This window comes from Dasypus novemcinctus, chromosome 16 (assembly GCF_030445035.2).
Source record: "Dasypus novemcinctus isolate mDasNov1 chromosome 16, mDasNov1.1.hap2, whole genome shotgun sequence".
In the NCBI taxonomy this organism is placed as follows: Eukaryota; Metazoa; Chordata; class Mammalia; order Cingulata; family Dasypodidae; genus Dasypus; species Dasypus novemcinctus.
The window spans coordinates 38,712,376-38,735,468 of NC_080688.1; the positions used below are offsets into that span (position 1 = coordinate 38,712,376).

General features: G+C 46.8%; 1 protein-coding gene across 1 annotated transcript in view; it reads left to right on the plus strand.

The window, feature by feature from the left end:
• The window catches only part of CABLES1 (Cdk5 and Abl enzyme substrate 1), a 111,556-nt gene that overhangs the window by 41,359 nt on the left and 47,104 nt on the right, over positions 1 to 23,093 (plus strand). The window contains 2 exon segments of the mRNA XM_058277543.2: positions 2,803 to 2,874; positions 11,386 to 11,478. Of these exon segments, the coding sequence (XP_058133526.1) occupies positions 2,803 to 2,874; positions 11,386 to 11,478 (165 nt within the window).

Genomic DNA, 23,093 nt, shown 5'->3' on the forward strand with positions numbered 1-23,093 from the left:
AAGGAAGGCTCAAAGCTTGACAGAATTTGTTGAGATTTCCAAGATCTGAAACACACATGTTTGTTTCTGTCTGTAATTTATCTCTAATAACAGTATAGGAGCACATGCACATTAATATTTTGCTTTCAATTGAACATTATCCAGAGATAAAAGGAAGAAATAGCACTTTAATTGCTCCTTTCTGGAGGTTGAGGGAGCTGATGGTGTTGAGATGGTGCAGGGAGGCCTGGGGGACTAAAGTGATAGGTGACCAGTTTGTTAGTGCCGAAGACTGGGTGCTTCTCTGCATACCCCATCATATGCAAGCACAGACTTGTCATGTTTAAAAGTGGGTGCACGCAAGATAGCGATGGTCTGCGTGAGCCAATTCTCCTCTTGAAGTGGGGGGGGGCGGGGGGGTTGGCAGCTAGCTAGGTCCTGGTTCCTGGCCTCCTTATGCTAAGCTGTGGACTCTCACTGTCTGCAATAGCCTGTCCCCAGCTTTGTGAGCCCGAGCTTGACTCTGCCTTGACCTGGAGACCCTGCCACCTGGCCACGTTCCCTTGTATGTGCCGCTTGCTTAGTTCTGGAACAGAAACCAGGTCCCGGGAGGGAGGAGGAGCTGCCTTGGGCACTCTGGGGGCAGTTTAGATGCTGTGAAGCTAAACCAGTTCTAAGTGTACTTGTCTGAATTAATTTGGATTGTAATATTATTTGTTGAATATAATAAGTAATCATGAATATATTGCTGTAATTTTTTACATCCAAAAAATAAAATCTTCCTAAATAAAAAAAGTGGGTGTGGGTATGGATGGAACGCATTTCGGGTGGACCCAGGCACAGGGCATTTGGGGATGACCCTGCAACTGGCTGGGGTTGGAGGAGGGGCCAGATCTAGGGCGGTCAGCCTGATCCTGGTCAGGACAGTGTGCAGCCCAGTGGAGGGAACTGGACCATCGACCAAAAACTCAACAGCTACCGCCGTTAAGAACTGCTAGGTGCAGGGACTTCACAGCTGTTCACTTCTTAGTTGCTCGTTTCCTCCATCTCATAGACGAAGAAACCAAGGCTTAAGGATTGAAGAATTTTCCAAGGCCCCAAAGCCTTCGGATCCCGGGATGATATCCAAGTCTGTCAGGTGCTAGCAGCCGTGCTCCTTTGTTGAGTTACACTGCCTTCGAAATGGGGGACTTGGGGGTGTCTGCACCTGTGTCAGGGGTGGGGGAAGTGTGACTAATTGGGTGGCTGCCCAGAAAGTAAACCTAGCAACCAAAGGGTCTTGACCTGCCGCTTGCCCACTGGCTTTCCTCAGAATTAACAGGAATGCCAAAGGGCTGTGCCTCAGCTTCCGGTCGACGTACTTGAAGGCCGCAGCCATAGGAGACTGCTACAGGACGTGTGGTGAGCTGAGTGGACATCCCCAAATCCCCGGGGATATAGGGCTCCACAGGGAAGTCCTGTCTGCTCATGAACTGCGCACCTGTGAAGCTTGTTCTCCACCCACTCACCTAAGACCAGTGTCTCCCAACAGCCACTGTCTCGGGTCTGGTCAGTTCTTGGAAATCTGTCCAGATGGTCCAAATGGAAATGCAGTGGAAACTGTGGACTGAAACTGCCGATCTTGCCAACGGTTTGGTATGTCATGAAGCAGTTAGAGCACAGCTTAGGTTGCACAGCTGGAATTAATTCAGCCAGTATACAATTGAAGAAGAGAAAAAGGAGATGGAGGATGTGTGATGAGTATTTTAGAAAGGATTTGAGTATCTAAAGATTAAGAACGGGTCTTGGAAAATTGATGAGGCCCTTGAAGAGATTGCAGAAATGACCTTTCTGACTTTTATGAAAATAAAATATGCAGCAAAAGGATCAGGGTAAATTAGTTAGAAAAAGTACCCCCAAAACAAAACAAAACAAGAGTGTTTTAAGAATATGAACATGGTTATAATTGCATGTTCTTAACCTAAATTTTGTCAGGTGTAATGCAGAATAGGGTTATTCTCGTAATTTGGCCTAATCCTTTTCGAGGTGAAGAACCAGATTTTTTCTATCCATCCCCTGCCGCCAAAAATAATTTACTATGAAATGGTGGTCCAAGTTTCAAATGGATTGATTTAAACTTAATACAAACTGCCCCCTTGAAACAGTTAATTTTGGTTAATGACAAAAGAAACTAGACTGAGGAGGTTCTGACAGGAGGTTTGCAATTCTTTAGCAGCCTGAGAGAGTTAGTATTTTACCTAATCATTACCCGGTATTTATTCTTACTGGTCGGGAGAAACTCTCCCAAAGGATTCATTTCTTCCTTGCTTCTAGTTGCTTTGGAAATTACGGCCATGCAGACACCAAGAAAAGCAGGCAGCAGCACCCATATGACTTTTTAAAAAATTTGCACCCTAATGATTTTAAGGGGTTTGTCAAATGTGGTTTCCAAATTAGTATTTATTTTATCTGTTGCCTGGCTCCAATCTGGGGCATTTGAATAGTTAATGCTGTTGTCTAATGCTTGAAGAAAAACCGCACCCAGTGGTCCAGTTATACTTCACGTTACAAGAGGCACCTTGTTCTTTTTTGTCTTTCGGGGAAATTGCAACATAGAAAGGGTTAGTAAATTCCCGAGTGGTCACAAGGAGGCCCTAAAGTGCTCAGGGTTCAGCAAGGCCAGGTCGGGCTGGCGTTGACTGTGCACGGTGGGGCCCAGCATCCCCTTAAAGATCGCTGTTGTCTGTCATTTTTTGTAACGAATTTTTCTCTTTAGGCCAGTTTTGTACTTACAGAACTGTCTGGTCTGTTTTTTAAAACTAGCTCCTTTTCCTTTTTCTGCAGACGTCGCCTCATCTCCCAGAGGTCCTCTCTGGACACGCTAGAAGACATCGAAGAGAACGCCCCCCTACGGAGGTAAACTTCAGTTGCATTTATATGCATGCGAACAGTTTGCTGTAGCACAGGGTGGTTTTGGGGGGAAAGTTCTTTATGTCCAGAATTAAATGTAAAAGTGATAGTCTGATACCCTGGGGCTTATGGAACATACTCCTGGTTTGGAACCCCAGCTCTGAGGACCACTGGAAATAGAAAATGGTGAAATCCCGATTGTATTAGTCAGCCAAAGGGGTGCTGATGCAAAATACTAGAAATCTGTTGGCTTTTATAAAAAGGGTATTTACTTGTGGTAGAAGCTTAGAGTTACCAGGCCCTAAAGAGTCCAGCTCAATATACCAGAAGACGTACTTTCTCACCCAAAATCTTTTGCCATGTGCTGACGCAAGATGGTGGGCGATGTCTGCCAGGGTTCAGCCTTCCTCTTCCTCTTAAGGCTCCATGGTCCCAGCTTCTTCTGATCTCAGCTGTAGGCTGGCGTAAGTCTCTTCTCTCTTCCCAGGTTCAGCTGCTCTGCTCTTTCCACAGGGCCAGCTGAGAACTGTCAGGCAAGCCACTTGGCTCTCTCTAAAGGTCTCCAGTGTCAAAAACTCACCTCTTTGTATTCTCCTCCATGTGTTCACTTCCCTGTCTTTGATTGAGCATCCATTTATACAGCCCACAGCTGCAGGCTAGCTGTCAGTGGTGACTCAAGCTGAGTTGCCCTAATGACATGGTCAAATAAAAGCCCTAATCTTGATTTAATAAAGTAAAAGCGAAACCTTTTGAGTCGAATATAATCTAATATGCCCAAAGGAACAGACCAGTTTACAAACACAGTCCAATATCTATTTTTGAAATTCATAAACAATACCAAACTGCCACACCGATTGTGTATTAGGATAAGCCCAGTTGGTGTATGATTGTGGGTGTTTTTCTCCTTGGTGGCTTCCTGTTCAGTGCCTTCTCATTTTGAGAGTGAGGAAAAACCAGTCCTTTTCCTCAGCTCTTCCCCCAAAGAACAGCACAGCCGTGACTTGTTCTGAACTTCATCTCCAGCAGCCATGGCAACTGGAACTTCCCATGAACTGGCCGTGAAATCCCACCCTGGCTCAGTGCTGGGCATACACAAGTAGGAGGATTGTCAGTGCCCCCCCCCCCCGTCCCCCCAGGGCCTCAGAGTGTTCCGACTGTCCCTCAGCATCGGAAAAGGGCTTGCGAGCCAATTTTCAGGGGGATGGGTGATGGGTCCCCAGCCTCACGGCAGGCTTTTCTCCTCCAGCCTTGCGCTCACCTTCACCCTGTCCAGCCAGGCCCTCCTGGAGTGGAGGAGCAGGAGCTCACCTATTGGAGCTCACGCCATCCTCACTGCAGCTGGTTCCAGCAGCATATGGAGGTTCCCCCTGCCGGTGGGGCCGCCATGGGAAGGTGGGGGGCTGTGGCTTTGCAGGGAGTTCCTGTTGGCCACGTATCCGCCATCCTGTAAACCCGTATCTGTGCCCCACGGCTGGTGGGGACTTGGGGCGTGGCTCCTCCCTCTGCATCTGGGAGGCTGCTGGCGTGGAGGGTAGCTTACCACAGGTGGGGCTTGGCCCCAAGGTTGGAAGTCTTGCCCACAGGCTCTGCCCAGGTGAAGGCAGACAGGCTTGGGTCTCATCAAAGGCTTTGGGTGATGGGGAATCTGGGCACCAACACACTTCCAAGGTCAAGGCCAAACAACCTGGTTTCCACTTTTGAAGACTTGCATAGCTTTGAGCACACGTGGAACTCCTGAACACATCTTAGGATACATGGCACATATCAGCACGATAAGCGTAGCTCGGCACGAACGTTCTTCTCATGGTCATTATCAGATGCTGGGAGACAGCTCTTCCCTGCTCTGCCAGGCAGTCTGCCGGAGCCGTACAAAAAGCTACGTTCACAGTCAAACTGGGGAGACAGCTTGGGTCCAAAACTGGGAGATGCATTCTTAGTGGGCGCTGTGGGGCTGTGGTGCTAGAGCAGGTAAGGTTCTGACACTCTCCCACACCCCTGCTGCAAACAAGAAAATCAATAAATAGGACTGAAACGGCCCTGGAATTTCAGAGGCTGTGGAAGGTGTGGTCAAATGAGCACCATGGTAGCAGGATGTGGGAAGGACCAGGTGACTCAGGCATGGGCTGAGAAACTTTATTCCAGCCGCAGGGGTTCCAGTCCAGGGCTGTTATGCCTCAGGATGAGGGGATGTGTTCTTGGTTGGGGACCCTGTCTTCCTGCACCCTCCCTCTGGTGATCACCCCAGGCTGCTCCTCTGTGCTTTGAAACCCTGTGATGGTACAGTGCAATAAAAATGGCTTTTCTGCCCTAACTAGGAGTTTCTTTCAACTCACTTAATAGAGTACTATGCTTAATTTAAAACAATTCTTTAAATATAGCCTTAAAAAAAATAAGTTAGACATTGAAGGAGTTTGAGCTGTTTTTGAAGTTTTTATTTAGCCAAATGACCTTTATTGAATTAAAACAAAAAAAATGTTCCAGTAGTTACTTAGAAAAACTTGTTCCTAGAAATGAAATTAGCACGGCAGAGAGATGAGGACAGTGTGTTAGGTGTCAAGAGAGCTGAGGTCTTGGCTTGATTCTTTTAACTAATCATATGGCCTTGGAAAGTTCACGACGCTTCTCTGGGGACTTGGTTTCCCCATCTGTGAAATGGGAGGGCCAAATTGGCATATCTTTCCAGCCCCTCAATTCTGTGACATGAATGTACCAATAATGACACTGAAGTGTTTTGGGAACTGAGGGAGTAGAAGGCTATTAGCCAGGCTTGCTTTTATTTTATTTTTATTTTCTTTCATTTCATTTCATTTTTTATTGTCTTTTTTTTTTTTTTTGAAGATACATAGATCACAAAAACTGTTATCTTAAAAATATAAGAGGTTCCCATATACCCCACTCCCCACCCACGCCCCCCACTCCTCCCATATCAACAACCTCTTTCATCATTGTGGCACATTCATTGCATTTGGTGAATACATTTTGGAGTACTGCTGTACTGCATGGATTATAGTTTACATTGTAGTTTACACTCTCCCCTAGTCTATTCAGTGGGTTATGGCAGGATATATAATGTCCAGCAGCTGTCCCTGTAATAACATTTAGGACAGCTCCAAGTCCCGAAAGTGCCCCCACATCACTTCTCTTCTTCTGTCTCCTGGCCCTTAGCAACTCCCGTGGCCACTGTCTCCACATCAATGATACAATTTCTTCCATTGTTAGAGTCACACTGGTATTCTACTATAGAATTATTAAGCCTGCTCTAATCCATATGTTATTCCTCCATCCTGTGGACCCTGGGATCATGATGTCCACTCCACCTCTAAATCGAGAGGGGGCTTAGGTCCAACATCACTGGTGGATGCAATTCTCCTGCTTGCAGTTGTAGATACTCTCGGTTCCCTGGTGTGGTGGTTGACAATCTTCAACTCCCTGTTAGCCAACCTGGGTAAGTCCAACAAACCAGACAGTAGGTGTTGCAACTCTGCTGAGGCTCAGGGCCCAGGCTGGCATGTGGCCAGTCCAGAGATTCAAGTCTCCCAAGTGTACATCAACCCTAGCACCAACCACAGGTTCAGTAAAAGTGACAGAAGAGGCATGTGTAAAAAGGTCACATTGGAGTCCAACTCTATCACACTCAGGAGCACAAATTCCAAAGTAGGGCCCACTGACAAGGCACTGAACTCCAGAGTCATCTGCCATGACTATAGAACCTGTGTGTCTCCATAGCCCTCAGGAGCACTAGTATACCTGGGTTTTATCTACTTTGGCTGTCTCTGGGATCCTGCTGAGAAATGCATAAGCACAACCCCTCTGATGACCTCCCAACTCATTTTGAAGTCTCTTAGCCATGTAAACTCATTTGTCTTTACCATTTCCCCTTTTTATTCAAGATCTTTTTATAGTTGCATCACTGGCTGGTGATTGGTAGTAATCCCTCAGTGCCAGGGAGGCTCATCCCCAGGAGTCGTGCCCCATGCTGGGGGAAGGTAATGCATTTACATGCTGCATTTGGCTTAGAGAGTGACTGCATTTGAGCAAAATGAAGGCTCTCAAGAGATAACTCTTAGATATCCTGCAGCTCTAGGTCTAGTTCAAATTTCAGGCACACAGGCTCATAAGCATAGTCATCAGTATTAAGGGCTCATTGGACCATCCTTCTTCACTGGTCTTTGCCCTTGCACTTGGGGGATTGTTGCTGTTTCATTGGAGGATGTGACAGAGCTCCCTTGGCTAGGAACTTGGCACTCCCTCAGCTGTCATTTGTAACTCTACTTACTATGACAATATCCAACGAATGTCCTAACATTTTTATATACCCTATATACATGCCCTGGAGAACTCCCTCCCAACCATGTGTTCCCCATTAATAATACCTCACACCAATGCTCCTCCCCTGCCATAGTGGACCCCTCTGTGATCCAAAATGTCTTAAAAAATGAAGCCTAATATATTGCCAAATTCAATTAGTAGGAAAATGAAATAGTAATGATAGGATTAAAGATTAGAAATAGAATACATACTAATTTAGAAAGACTAAAATAAAGTAAAAAATAAATTAGGGTATTAAAAAATGAAAAATATAAAATTTCATTTTTGATGTTTTGCCTTTCATCACTCTAATAGGTGTTGCCCTGTATGTACAGTAGCAAGGCAATCCCTTTCATTCCTTCCTCAGTGTCTACATAATTTTTTTTAATTTTTAATTTTGTAAAGGAAATTTAAAAAAGACATAAATAAATGGAAGAATATTCCCTGTTCATGGATAGGAAGACTAAATATCATTAAGATATTTAGTAATCTACAGGTTTAATGCAATCCCAATAATAATCAACAGCATTTAAAAACATTTTTTTAAAATTTTGTCTTCAAAAGAGTTTTGGATCACAGTAAAGTCACAAATACAATATAGGGGACTCCCATATATCCAACATCAAACCCTTTACTCCCTTCACCAGCAATGATCTATTTACATGTTCATGTTATATTTGCTACAGCTGATGTACAGATATTGAAACATAGCTACCAACCATGGTTCCATTTCAGTTTACGTTATGGTTTATATTTTAGACTGTACACTTTTCTAAATTTTTAGTTACTTTATGGTTTACATTATGTTTTAACATTTTAGACTAAGCACTTTTATAAATTTTTGGTGAAATTTAACATGTCTATATCCATCCTTGGATGACTTTGTGGAATACTTCCATTGTCCCCCAGTTACCCCCACTTCCATCTATTCTACTCCTCTTTCCCCCTCCTGTCAGGGCCCACAGTGACAACCAAGCTTCACTGCTTGAAGAAACAGATTCATAGATACTTGCTACAATGCTGAGGGCTTGACACACTAGACTGTCCTCCCCCGTTGGGCTGAGCCACCCATGCTCTCGAGAGACGCCCTTCCCTCTGTTTGAGAACATAAGGCCTCCCCAGGATGGGGGTACACCTTCCCAGTCACTGTGTGGGTCTTCACCCAATGATATAACACACTATGACAAGATGAGCACTCACATTCTCCCTAGAAGCCTGCCCCTGTGCCAGATGCCCCGATTAAGCACCTTAAACAAGTAACCCTTCCTTCTTACATTTTCTAAAGAGTTTCTCAACATTATAGTTCAACCACATACCCAACAATCTCCCAAACTTGCTTTTAAACTTAGCACGTTGAACAAGTGGCTCCAAGGCATCTGTTAAAAACCTTTTGCATAATTAAGTGTATCCTGTAATCAGTGCTAACGAGAAATAGCTAATCTTTCATTAAATGAGTTCTTAATTTAATTCTGTCCTACTTTAATTTTGATTCACTTAAAATGTATGTTTGTAAATGGTATTTACATGCTCCTGCAGGTGGCTTGGAAATTAATTAATTCTTTGTTTAACTTGCTACAACCTGGACACTCAGAATTCAGGTTTCCTTGGCAATTGTTGCCAGCACCACAGTTCTTTTAAACCATTTCCTAGATCCCCTGGTGGGAGTGCTTAAAAAACAAACAAACAAAACAGAACAGCAGTTTGCTGAATGAAGGGCTAGATTAATATTTTATGCAGTTAGAATTGGGTGCTGATAGCGAAATAAAGGACCTTTGTTAAAGCATCCATTTAAGGGTGTTGCTTTTCTCTTGCACATTGTGGTTTGTTTGTTTTACCTCTGCACTGCCCAAATCTCCAAGAATTGAGCATTTACAATGATAGGGGTTGGAGGGAAGAGTTCCCACCTGCCTGGTGGTTATCTGGTATCCTAGAAATAAGGAGATGTAGGACATCTCTGCTCGGCATCCAGGAAACCTTGGTTCTTCTGTGGCCAACGTGGTGGCCATCAGCACCTGCCCAGGATTTTCCAGACTGTCCAGGTTGGTGGGTGCCGCCTGCTGCAGCTGTCAAAGGGATTCCTGCAACAGCCTCCTTTCCCTGCTGGCACAGTCGCCACCTGTGGCCCTTAAGCTGACTTCTCTCCCACCGGAGATTTGGCACTCCAACCTGGAGGGCAGTAGCACCTCTTTCTGAAGGCGCAGGAGGTGGCAGCTGCTCGGCCGTCGCCCTTCCTCTGTGCTGAGATCCCTTGCTGGGGGCCTTGGGGTGCCAGAGTTTGCCAGAACCCTGGGTCCCACCTGAGCCAACTCACGGCCTGGCTCTTGCACACTCCCGCAGACTGGTGGCCAGGAGCTCTGGTGTGGAGGGAAGTGGGGTGAGGGTCCAAGCACACCCCCAAGCCTTGGCCCGGTCCAGAAACCTAGACTTCTAGGCCCTCCCGAGGCATTGCCTGTGGGGCGAGGGGGGGGGGGGCAGGGGCACTGCTGTCTTCACTGCCAGTGGGAAGGGAGTGCCCCTGGCCCCTCCTGCCCCCCTGCAGGGAGCAGGCCTCACCCCTGCCCCAGGCCCGAAGACCCTCAGATCAGGAGTCCCCCAAAGTGAAGGCTCTGGACTGAGGAACCCTTCTGGGAGCTTACAGCCGGGTCTCTGAGGAACAGATGAAAACTGCTGACGTTTCCGGGCCCCATTGCGCCTACACAGTCCATCACCGTTTTGGGTGTGGGGGGAAACTGCCGATTCTTTACATTTGGGGACAGCGTAAGGGCGATGCTTCTTACCCCAAACCTTTTTCTCTGTTCCTACATGACGTTCTCACCTTCCCTTCTGGAAGGACATGCACTGGCAAGCACTTCAAAAATGACCACCTATAAGGAGAAAGAAACTTTTATATTATAATAATAAAAAAACGCTCCCCACCATCCCTGCCACTCTTCCCATTGTTTCAAGTTTGGCAGATGTAGCCATGAACGCCAACTGTGAATACTGAGCTCATAAACTAAAGTAATGCACCTCGTTTTCCAAGAAGGGCTATAGGAAGAAGGGAACTAGCAATGATTCAGGGTCTGCTGTGCACCAGAGACCTTATCTACGTCATTTATCCCTTGGAAAAACCCTGCCAGGTGAGTGTTAGTATCCCCGGTTCACACAGATGAGATTATTGGGCTCAGAGGTTAAGTAACTTCCTCTGATGTTACAGGGTTTCTTCTTGTCCAGGAAACCTCAGCTTTAGTGGATGCCTCCAAGTTTGGAACTTTGGGAAGGTGAGCACTGCTGCTCCAGGACTCGTTTTCTGAAGCCTAAGATCACGGGGACCCTGTTGGAAGGCAGGGCCTGCTGGGGGCTCAGGGTCAGGAAGGCTTAAAGAAACACAAAATTTTGGTAGCAAACACCAAAATAGAAAAGGTACAGCTCCCTGTCTCAAGAAAAGACCAGGTTTCAGATTTCTGTTTATAGGGTTTTTTTGCTTTGCTTTTTTTTTTTTTTTTTGGGGGGGGGGGAGGGAGTTTCGTAGAATAGAAAATAGAATATTCCAGCTAACCTTGGAAGTACTGTCCACAAATAAGGCCTCTTCTGTGGTCTGTTCTGTCTGTCCTGTAGCACAAAGAAATGTCTATATTACAGGGGAAGTATTTTTAATCCAACTCATTTTAGTTGAACAAATATTTATTTAAAATTTATCTTTAAAAAAAGCCACTAGCTGGGTCTCTGATTCTCATTCAAATGAAAGCTGTGACTTCCCAGGCATAGTCAAGTGTGGAGTTGAAACAATTGTTCAGGTAATTAAGGCCAAAATCCTGCTAAGGAAAAAAAAAACCCAAATATTTGGGATTGTTTTTAAACTGAATTTTCCAGTTTTTTTCCCTCAATCTTGAAATGTGCAGTTTTCTGTTCCTTTTACTGTTTTGATACAGGAGCATTCTTTTAAAATAGCAATAATAATGTATTTATAAGTGGGTACAATAGGTTTTCATTCGCTGGCATTTCTGGGGACCCAAATAGAACAGCTCGGTATTATCAAGGAAGTTGTCTGCCACTGGCTTTTCTGAACACTTCCTGGCACCCACAGAATTGTCTCGGTTGTCTCTGCTCACTTCTGCCTGCCTGGGGGTGACTCCAGCCATTTGCCGTCCTTCCTTCCTGTCTTTGTGTGGCATTTTCTCAGCTGTCTGCCAGACAACTGACTGTTTTCTAAATGACTTTATTTTTCAGATGTCGGACTCTCTCAGGTTCACCCAGACCAAAGAACTTTAAGAAGATTCATTTTATCAAGAACATGCGGCAGCACGACACCAGGAACGGCAGGTACCACACAGGAGACCTTTCCGTGTGGGAGGCGGGGTGACGGAGTCGGGGAGGCGGGGTGACGGAGTCGGGGAGGCGGGGTGACGGAGTGGGGAGGCGGGGTGACAGTCGGGGAGGGGGACTGATGGAGTGAGGAGGCGGGGTGAAGGAGTGGGGGGAGTGATGGAGTGGGGAGGGAGAGCTTAATGTTAGACCCCAGCAGTGAAACCCATAGGACCTGGTGGAACCTTTTCCAACAAAATAGTTCCACCCTACCCCGCCAGAATCGCCAAAAGGCATCAGTATAGACTAATGCTCCCGAAAGCCACCGGAGGCTTGGCCGCATGTTTAGACCAACAGCAAGCTGCATTTTTAAGGGTACGCAAATACAGTTTCATAGAAAACTTTGACCAGAAAGACAGTTGGTGTTTTCTTCCTTTCACTTCTTGGCTCTGTCGGGTTTTGTTTGCTTTGTTCACCAGGGCCGTATGTTCCTGGTAAGCAAATCCCGCCAGATCTGTGCCCAAACTCTGTTTTGGTGCTTCCTCTGCCACTCCAGGAGAGAAGCGTCACAGCACTGCCTCCAGGGTTTTCCTCTGCACTGGGTCAGATTCCAGTGTATGTGTCTCCAGCTCTTCGTTTGCTCTTTTGGGAAATGAAATGAAAATGACTGTGGTTGAAACTTAAGTCCTGACAGCGAATGGATGGGAATCACTGTTGCCAGCTTTCTTATGATTGAATTAGGTCCTTCCATTCAGCCCCACAGTGTCGGGGCCAGAGCTGTAAGGCCACTTGGGGTCCCCGAGGACGCGCTCCTCCCCACGCCCCTGAGACCTGGCAAGCAGCTCCCCTGGAATGGGTGGTCAGAGGCAGGCCCTGGGAGGAGGGTGCCGCACAGACCTTGTTGTTAGATCTGGTTTACAGAAGACCGCGTGGTCCTCACTGATGCCCTCTAATCCGTACAAAATTGATAAAGTCTTTTAGTCCAACTCATGGGATGATAAAGGACCCTGCATTACAGAAATTTGAAGGCGAAAATTGAAACAATTCTGGTTTTTAAAGGCTAGCTCTCTTGACATTTATCCTTTTTTTTTTTAATTTTTTATTGTAACAGATATATAACTCCAAATATCCCGTTTTAATGATTTTCACATGTACAATTCAGTGGCACTGATTCCATTCACAATTCTGTGCTGTCATAATCACCATCCATTACCAAATGTTTTTCATCACCCAAAGCAGAAACTCTGTACCCATTAAGCAATAACTCCTCCCTCTCCCACTCCCGGTAACCTGTAATCTAATTTCTGTCTATGATTTTACTTACTCTAGGCACGTCATATATATCCTTAAAAAAAAAAAGACGCAATACCTTTCATTGATAAGGAACATAATTGTAAATCTATTAACAGTGGTTTCTAAAGAGCAAAACTGAGCTTTCCTCAAATAATTTTTCTGTAGTCAGTCTATATTCATTCATGTTTTAAGTTCAGAGCTTTTAGTTAAAATTTATGTAACTGTTATCTGCTAAATATAATACTCTGGGTTTCCTCTTTACCCTTACACGCACTGTCAGAATGATTGCTCTTTATTTAATCACAGTATTTTCTTTTTGGTGAGAGGCTCTTAGGAAGCTTACTTGTGCCATTTTCAGCATAATTGTTCAGCATTTATTTACATTTGTGGGTTTTTTTCCCCCATTATCTCTCTAACCATAAAATAAACATAGAAAACCTTTAATTCGTACATAATATCTATGACAAGGCCCCAGAAATTGACCCAAATTAGGAATCCCCACCTCCAGCTGCTGTTGAGGACAGAGTCAGATGATTGCCTGGCACGGTTGGGTAGGGAGAGGATGTAGTTAGTCAAAGATTGGGATTAATGGGGTTACCAAGGCACACCCTTGATCGAGGAGCCACATAAACAGAAGAACATGCAGGGGCAGGCAGATTTGCTGGGGAGTGTTCCGAGAGAGCCAAGAGGCGCTGCTTGCTTCTTGAAGATCTGAGAACTGCATGAGGGCAGGGACGGGAGACCTCAGAACTGGTGGGAGCTCTGAACTGGCGCCCGAGTTTGGGGGGTGGGGGGAGTGTTGGGGCCTGGGAGCCTGAGGTGGGGGGGGCCTGGGTAACTGAGGTGTGTGGGGGTGCTGTATCTTCCTTCCCACGCAAAAGGAAGGTGAATGGGCAGAAGGTGCTCTCCTTCCTCCCTTGGCATTATTATCAAAGAAGGAGTGTTCTCAGATGCAATAAAAACCCTGGGAGGGAGCCCAGGAAGACAATAAGATTGCTGGGGTAACAGAAGGAACTTGTCAAGAGCCTCGGGAACGGGAGGATGCAACCCAGCCTTTCCTTCCTGGAAAGAAGGGCAGCGGGCCAGCAGGAGGGGATCTCCTGAGGGAGGAGGGGCCTGTGATGGCTGGGCTCTTGGCTTTCCACTGCCTTCCTACAGCTCAGTTGCCTGCCCCGGTGAGCAGGAAGGAGGCTCTCCGGAAAGGTACGGCACCGTTCATTAAAGACTGACGTTCTGGACCAGAAATGTAGTGGCCTGAGGGTACAGGTGGTATGTCTTAGTGTGCAGCTGGGAAGAGACTGAGAAAAGGCTGTGGGAGGTGAACATGTGCAGCCTTCACCAGGCGTCCTCCTGCCCGGGCACCGTCAGCCACTGCCCCCGCCCACGACTTCTGCCCCTTGCAGCTCTGTCCAGATCCAAGTTTCCCGCTGACCTCTGACTTATCACTGACCGCAGGCTGGCCCCGAGGCTGCTGGCTGATCGGACCCTGAAGTCTCTGTCCCCAAACCTCCAGAATATGCAAATAGGGCACTTGCAGTGAGGAGGATTTGGACTCCTGAGGGTGCAGTTCACGAAAAGAGTGGGGAGTGTCCATCATGAGACCAGCCGTCTGACCTGACCATACGCTAGGGGGAAAATATTACTGGTAGTATTGAAAAAGAAAAGGAAAAAAAAAAATCTGACATCAGGACCCGTGATATCAAGTAAAATAAACGGTGGGAACTCATGTGGCTCCATGTCCAACTGTAAAGCACGGTCTCTGCAGAATCGCTTGACTCAATGTGATATGACTCCTACTGGCCCGTGACAGTGGAAGGAATACCTTCAGAAGACACATCCTCCAGAGGACGGAGTCTGCTCTAATAAAAACCATATTCATCCATCTGGACCCTGGGATTTCTGTAAGGCTGGCTTCGGAGATCTGCTGGATAGACATGCAGATAAGCTGAGCATATTCTAGAGTTATGCTGCAGGTGGAGGCTAATAAAGGTGCCCGGACACAGACCATGGACCCAGGCCAAAGAGTGTGATGGAAACCTCAGTGATGGGTGCTCTGCTGGTCTTGCTGGCCACCCCATCCTCTAGAAGGTAGGGAAAGCAGAGTGGAAATTGCTGCTTGCTAGCGCCAAATCTGCCTTGATATGGAAGACAGGCTGGTGACGTGGAAGCATCAGGAACCTTGGGGGAGTTGTATTGGACTTTATAGTTGGAAAAGAAAGCAGTGCTTGTCACGATTTTGGGGACACAGATCTCGGAAAGGTTAGGCTAAGAATAAGAAGTATATTCTTGTGGCTGGGACCGTATTTGCTGAAAGGGCTTATAAAATTATGCATATCATAAGGTAATAATGGGTAACATTTATTAAGTGTGTACTGGGTGTGGGGCTGTAAGTTCTTTTTTTTTTTTTTTAAGGTTTATTTATTTCTCTCCCCTCCTCCCTCCCCAGTTGTCTGTTCTCTGTGTCTGTTTGCTGTGTGGTCTTTGTCCACTTCTGTTGTTGTCAGCAGCACAGGAATCTGTGTTTCTTTTTGTTGCGTCATCTTGTGGTGTCAGCTCTCCGTGTGTGTGGCGCCATTCCTGGGCAGGCTGAACTTTCTTTCGTGCTGGGCGGCTCTCCTTATGGGCGTACTTCTTGTGCCTGGGGCTCCCCTATGCAGGGACACCCCTGTGTGGCACAGCACACAGCACTGCACATGGGCCAGCTCCACACGGGTCAAGAAGGCCCAGGGTTTGAACCGCAGACCTCCCATGTGGTAGACGGACGCCCTAACCACTGGGCCAAAGTCCACTTCCCTTTAAGTTCTTAATATACTTAGTTCCATTCAGTCCTGAGACAACCTTTTGAGGCAGGTATTAACTCTCATGGTGGTGAGCAGAGAAACATGCTCCCCGGCCCTCAAGATGTCCGTGTCCTGCCTCAGAACCCGTGAATATGTAAGGTTACAAGGCTGGGGAAATTGGGGTTACTAATCAGCTGATCTTACTATAGGGAAGTAACCCTGAACTAGCCAGGCGAGCCCAGCCAAGTAAAAGGGTCCTTAAAAGATGGGAGACAAAGGCAGAGGAGCCAGCGTCAGAGCCATGTGATATGAGAGACTCGACCCATCACTGCTGGCTTTGAAAATGGAAGGGGCCGTGAGCCAAGGAACTCAGGCAGCCTCTAGAAGCTGGGAGAGGCAAGAAAACAGATTCTAGAGCCATCAGAAAGGACCACAGCCCTGCCGACTCCTTGGACTTCTGTCTAATAGAACTGTAAGGTAAATTTGCATTGTTTTAGGCCCCTGACTTGTTCATTTGTTACAGTAGAAATAGGAAACTGAAAGAATCATCATCCTATTGGGTAGATGGGGAAACTGCTGGAGCACATAGCTGGAAAGTGGGAGGTAGAATTCGGATGTGGGTATCTGATTCTCTTAATTGAAGGGACGGATGGGAGATAAAAATTCAAATAGGATAAGGCAACACATCATGGTGGGTTTCAAGAAAACTCTGAATTCTGATTTTGAAGAATCATGTGCTAACATCCAAGGACTAATAGAAGAATGGGGAAGTAGACTTGGCCCAGTGGTTAGGGCATCCGTCTACCACACGGGCAGTCCACGGTTCAAACCCCAGGCCTCCTTGACCTGTGTGGAGCTGGCCCATGTGTAGTGCTGATGCATGCAAGGAATGCAGTGCCACACAGGGGTGTCCCCTGTGTAGGGGAGCCCCACATGCAAGGAGTGCACCCTGTAAGGAGAGCCCCAGCGCAAAGAAAGTTCAGCCTTCCCAGGAATGGCGCCGCACACACACAGAGCTGACACAGCAAGATGGTTCAACAAAGAAAAAGAAACACAGATTCTCGTGCTGCTGACAACAATAGAAATGGGCAAAGAAGAACACGCAGCAAATAGACATAGAGCACAGACAACTGGTGGCAGGGGGAAGAGGAGAGAAATTTTAAAAAAATAAAAGAAGAAGAACAGCTTAAGCAAACTTGTAAGAATGATATGAGGGAAACTAAAATCTAGATTGAGGGAAGCGGCTGTGGCTCAAGTGATTGAGCCCATGCCTTCCACATGGGAAGTCCCTGCTTCAGTTCCCGGTGCCTTCTAAAGAAGACCGTGAGCTGGCACAACGGGTTAGTGCAGCAAGCTGACACAAGACACAAGAAGGAAAACAATAAGGAGAGACACAGCAAAGCAGGGAGCGGAGGTTCCCGGTATCTCCTAAAGAAGATGAGCAAGACAGCGAGCGGATACAACAAGAGACAGAAGAACATAATGAGGATACAACAAAGCAGGGAACAGAGGTGGCTGAAGCAATTAGGACCATATCAGAGGTCCCAGGTTTAGTTCCTGGTGCCTCCTGAAGAAACAAAATGAACAGACACAGCATGTGCAAACAGCGAGGGGGTGGGGAGTAATAAAATCTTTTTTTTAAAAAATCTAGATTGCACTAAAGATTGCTGAAAAGAATGTCAGTGATTGTCATGGGGGTTTGAAAACTGTATTCCAAATAGAAATGAAAAGGATGGTGAATTTCTTGGGGTCCATGGTACAAGGTCAGCAAATGTCAGCTGCTGGCTCACTTTTTAGCTTCATTAAAAAGGGGAAACAGCAATGTGCTGGGCACACAGTAGGTGCTCAATAAGTACTTGTGAATGGACAAGCCTTTTAAACGAGTTCCAGTCTTCAGGACTAGATGAATCAGATCCTAGGGAATGGAAAGAATTTGGAAATACAAATCATCTTTAAAATTCCATAGAGAATAAAAGAAGTTCTAAGTCTAATACCAGGCAAATGTTGCCTGAAAAAAGTAAGAGGTAGTAGCAGAGGGCAAGTTCTAATAATCATAGACTATCAAGCCTAGAGCCGACTGCTGGCAGAGTTTTGGAATGGATTATTAAACAGATGGTTTGTGTGCTTTTTGAAAAGAGCGTGGAGGTTGCCAGCAGTCAACATGAGTTCACTAAGAAAAAGTCATGTTAAATTAACTTTGTTTCCTTATTGATGGCATAAGTAGGTTAGTAAATTAGGGGAATGCCATGGATATTACATTTCTTGATTTCAGCAAAATGTTAGGCTGTTCCTCATTACAGTGCATCGCTGTGGATAGAATGGTGAAAAGTGGGTGGGATGATTGTGAACCTGGGAGAACTTGCAGGCAACAGAAACTTGTTAGCAGACCTTCGTCAGCTTGAAGGGAAGATGAAGTAGAGTGGCACATGGTACCCCGTGAGCATCAGGTCCTTTGCCATGTATACCAGTGAGTGGAGCAAAGACCACTGAGCTTCATTGTCAGCCCCGTGGGAGACCAAAACTGAGGGAGAGCAGGAGAGAGGACGAGCAGGGCTGCCATAACAAACAAACTGGTGGACTTAAAATAACTGAAATGTATCCTCTCACAGTTCTGAGGCTGGAAGTCCAACATCAAGTCCAAGTTCAAAGTCCATAGGGAAGACTGCTCCATGCCTCTTCTAGCTTCTGGTGGTCACTTGCAAGTCTTGGCATCCATGGCCTGTGGCATGGCTCAGCCCCTGCCTCCAGCCCACGGCTGACTGCTCTCCTTGTCTTCGGTTTCCTGCTTATGACACCAGTTGTATTGCATTAGGGGCCACCCTGTTCCCCATTTGGCCTCATCTTAACCAGTAATATTTTCAAAGATCCTGTTTCCAGATAAGTTGCATTCATGGGACAGAGGATAGAAGTTGAACCTATATTTTGGGGAGACCCAAAAAGGGTTTAAGATGAGAACCAAGACTTAGTTACTTCATCATCTGGCAGTGCTAGGCTTCTTTCACCGAGATTAAATTGAAAAAGGTTAAATGTAATTGAGGTAGATGATCAATTACAGTTCAGGATAGACCTCTGAAAAGTTCATATGAAAAATATCTTGGAATTAAGATTGAAGCTAAATGTAATATAAAGATGGAAAGAGCTAATTTAGCTTGTCTTGATAGAAGTATAGGATCTGGAAATCACTTTTGCGCCCAGCCAGGGTCCAGGCCACCGGTAACATGGCGGTCAGTGTGAGTTTCGGGTTTGAAGATGTTGGTTTGTATTAGGATGGCCCCGTTGTGGCGGACTCAGATTTTCCAGGTCTCTTCCTCGGGACCAGCCAGATCATCTGTCTTGTCTCCTTGAACCACCTTTGTTTAAACAGCCCTGATTCTGGAAGGGGTCCTGTGCATCCACACGTAAGGCGCCTCACAGCACGGTTCCTTAGCTACGTGTGGAACGCAGTGATACGTGCGTTCCGTCCATTCAGCAGATGCATGCCAGACACCTGCTGTAGGCTGGGACTGTTTTAAATGCAGGGGATGTATCTGAAAAAAAAAACAGACAGGGAGTTACAGTCTAGCTGGGGAAGGCAGACAAGCCAGAAGGTAAATAGATGATAGATGGTATAACAGGTCAGAAGCTTCATGGTAAGAAGACCTTTGAGCGGAGGTCTAAAGGCAGTGAGGAAGCCAGCCTATCCTAGCAGGGACGAATGTTCTGGGACATTGATGGAACAGCGATTACAGAGACTCTGAGGCTGGAGCCTACTTGGTGTGTTCACAGAACTATAGGAAAGCCAGTGTGGGCGGAACAGTGAGAGGAGAGAGGAGAGAGACCTGAAGTTGGGAGAGCGTGCATTGTGAGGATATCGCCTTTATTATGGGCGAGATGGGAGCCACGGAGGGTGCTGAGCAGAGGAGCCGTGTGATCTTGCTAACATTTGAGTAGGATCACTCATGGACCAGAATTCAGGGGCAGGCTCTGCTTTGGATAACCATGTCCTCCTCATGGGATATTGGGAATATATATATGTATTCTAAAAGGGAGTGTCTATTTTCCTATTTTCATAATTAGGAAGCTGGTTTATCCTGATAAGAAGTTCAGAATGACTCAAGGTCTTTAAAAAACTGCTCACAAATGCATGAGCAAGTGCTTCGTCAAGGCAGAGGTGACGAGCGGCCCCCTGCTGCCGCACGTGGAATGTGCCCTTGATCTTGTGATTGAGGGTGGTCAGTGAGTGGCAGCTGCCACGTATTTAGTAGGCAAGAGCCAGTCACCATTAGCTCCAGTCTGCATCTTCCCCGAGAGCCCTATGTGTACTGGGGGAAGGAGATCAAGGCTAATTTCAGTCCTTGGGGATAAGGTACACCCATAAAAATGACAAACACTTGCAAAGCCTCACACGACCAAGGTGTGTTCATGCCAACTGAGAGCTCCGAGCCAGCCAAGTAGACCTCCAGCAGGAGGGAGCATGAAGACTGAAACTCACCGGTGGCCTCTCAGGACAGTTATGTCCAGTGACTTTTGCAGGCTCTTTACTAAAGGCCTTTTCCTCTTGGTGCTTCCAGTTCTTGAGATTCATAAATGTTTGTCTTTGAGAGTGATAGGAGCCAAGAGGCCTCATTTCAAGCAGCTGTCATCCTCCCCCAGGCACACGGCTTCTGTGGGCATTGCTTGGCTTCCTCTGGAGGTCATCTGGATATGTTGGCATTATACACAATTGATGGCCACCACGTCCACTGGAAGTGCTCAAGTCCTGGGCATTTTTTTTTTAGGCCCTGGGACTCAAACCCAGGACCTCCCATGTAGGAGGGAGGCCCCCAATCACTTGAGCCACCTTCTCTCCCTGCCTGTTCTGTCTGTCATTGTGTTTCTTCACTGTATCTCTTTGTTGTATCATCTCGCTGTGTCACCTTGTATCAGCTCACCACACCAGCCTGTTGCATCAGGTCACCTTTAGGAGGCACCTGGGACCTCATGCGATAGGCAGGCGCCCAACTGCTTGAACCACATCTACTTCCCTCCTGGGGATCTTTGAGAGTCATTTCATTCTCAACAAACAGAAAAAATATGCCTTGCAGTGAGTGGACTGGGCTACCTAGTCCCTTGGGAAGAATTTCTAAAGAGATTTAAAAGGATTTGAGATGGGAGTAGACAATTAACTGAGCTGGAGTGCTTTTTCTTAAAAGTATAAATTCAGTAGGAAAATTAAGTGTGTGTGTGTGCGTGTATAATATTCTGCAGTCCTTTATCTGCTTTTTAAAATAAGATGGTAAAAATGCAGTAACTGAAGTCCACTTGAGCCTTTCCTTTTACACCAACAATTTTGGAGGGAAAAGGAGAATAGTTAATTAAATTAAGATCTTGTTCGTGATCTCATCATTTCCGATCTGTCAGTCTAATTCAGTTTGAGATAAGAGTTGGAGGAAATGGCAAGTTTCAAAAAATAAAGCAGTTAATTAGCAGTTTTGGACTGGCCTCCTTGAAGGAAGAAAAGAGAAAAACATCATTGCATTTTATCCCTGAATCGAATCGATCCAATCTGATAGACATCGAGCTGCTTCTGTGAGGCACCGGCCTTCCCAACAGCGTTTTCCCCTCTCAGGACTTGAGTTTCCCAGGAACACACTGGAACCCACCATTCCCCACAGCAAGAGGCTGGTGGGTGCAAGCGCTTTCATCCGAGCTGTTGTATCAGTGTTCACAACCAATTTTCAGCAAAACTCCAGTACTAAGGGACCGATAGGACACAGGGACAGTGCTCGGACAGACTGAAGAAAGCCTCCAGCACTCCCCACACCTCATTTGTGTTCCCAGGCCCCACAGAGCTGCTCAGAGCACCCTTCGGAATTTCCCTGGTGCTGATGGCTGAGTGTGGGAGGAAGGGAGCAGCTGAGGCGGAAGAGCCCACCGTGGACCACCCCTCCTGTGCTCAGAGCTAAGGGTGCTTCTGCCCTCAGGACCCCAGCCTTGTGGTTGGGCTCTGGGTCAGCTTCACACAACCCGTCAGATGCACGATTTTATTCTTTGTACCTCTTTAAAAAGTATGGAGGTGTCGCTGGCTTCTGTGACTGTGCACAGGCTTTTTAGAGAAATTATTTTCCACCATGAGCAGCTGTGCCCAGCGCCCAGCAGGTAGAACTGCTCTGCTGAAAAACTCATGACCCGCAAGCCGCCCTTCTTTTTAACCTGCTTGATTGACAGGAAATAAGACAAGTCACAGAGGAGAGGCTTGGGGGTTGGGAAGGTTGGACAGAACCTTCCCTTGGTGGCTCTGTTTTAATTTACCTGCTTGGAGAGGGGGCCTGGGCTCCTAGGAGAAAGCCGTGCGTTACAGCTTTGCAGACAGCTCAGAGCCAGGGTCGCACATCAGGAGGGCAGGGCTGCTGGTGCCATCCAGAAGAGCAGATAGGAGAAGCCTTAAGAGGGGGCTCCCGGGAAGCGGACTTGGCCCAGTGGTTAGGGCGTCCGTCTACCACATGGGAGGTCCACGGTTCAAACCCCGGGCCTCCTTGACCCGTGTGGAGCTGGCCCATGCGCAGTGCTGATGCGCGCAAGCAGTGCAATGCCACCCATGGGTGTCCCCCGAATAAGGGAGCCCCACGTGCAAGGAGTGCGCCCCGTAAGGAGAGCCACCCAGCGCGAAAGAAAGTGCAGCCTGCCCAGGAATGGTGCCACACACATGGAGAGCTGACGCAACAAAAAGAAACACAGATTCCAGTGCCGCTAACAACAACAGAAGCGGACAAAGAAGAACATGCAGCAAATAGACACAGAGAACAGACAACCGAGGCAGGCCAGGGGGTGGGGAGGGGAGAGACATAAATAAATAATCTTTAAAAAAAAAAAAGAGGGGGCTCCCACGACAACACACTTGGCTTGTCTCCCTTCTGCCTCCCTCTCTCTCCCCCCACCACCTTTGTGATCTTTGCTGCTTCTGTCTATAGAACGCTGGCGGTGGCTTTCCTCACCTGCCGTTCTCTTCTGCCCTCCTGGCCTCCTGCACCGCCCCTGTCCCTGTCCCTGGGGGTTTGTCCAGGCCACGGCTTCCACCACTGTCTTTGCTGGGGACTCTCAGATGTGCTCTCAGGCCTCCTGAGCTCTGGGACTGAGGGTGACGCCTCTTCCCAGCTGGCCTGCCGACCTCACCAGCTCCTTCCCCACCTCCACCCCACTCCTTCCAGCCACACGGAATTACTTTCAGCAATTGTTTGGTTATTAAACACATTGCTTAAATGTTATGTTTCAGTTTAAGGCATACTTGTGATTTAATGCTAATTACTGATTTCACAGGTTTTTTTTTCTTTTTATGTCAGGCCTTTTTTTTTTTGGCATGTGGGTCCACTGATTGGAATCTGCCCTGTCCATCCGTCTCCTTGCATATCGTCATTCACACCCATTGCTCTGAGGCCCAAATGTGACTTCTTTAATATGACCCAATAATCTAGGTATAAAATCCTTTAGGGTGATGACAATTTTTTCCTGTTCTTTTATAGTCGTTACGCAGGTATCTATTTCAACTGCATTTTTTTTAGAAACTTGTCTTTATGAATATGTTTTAAAACAATTGTCTTGTTC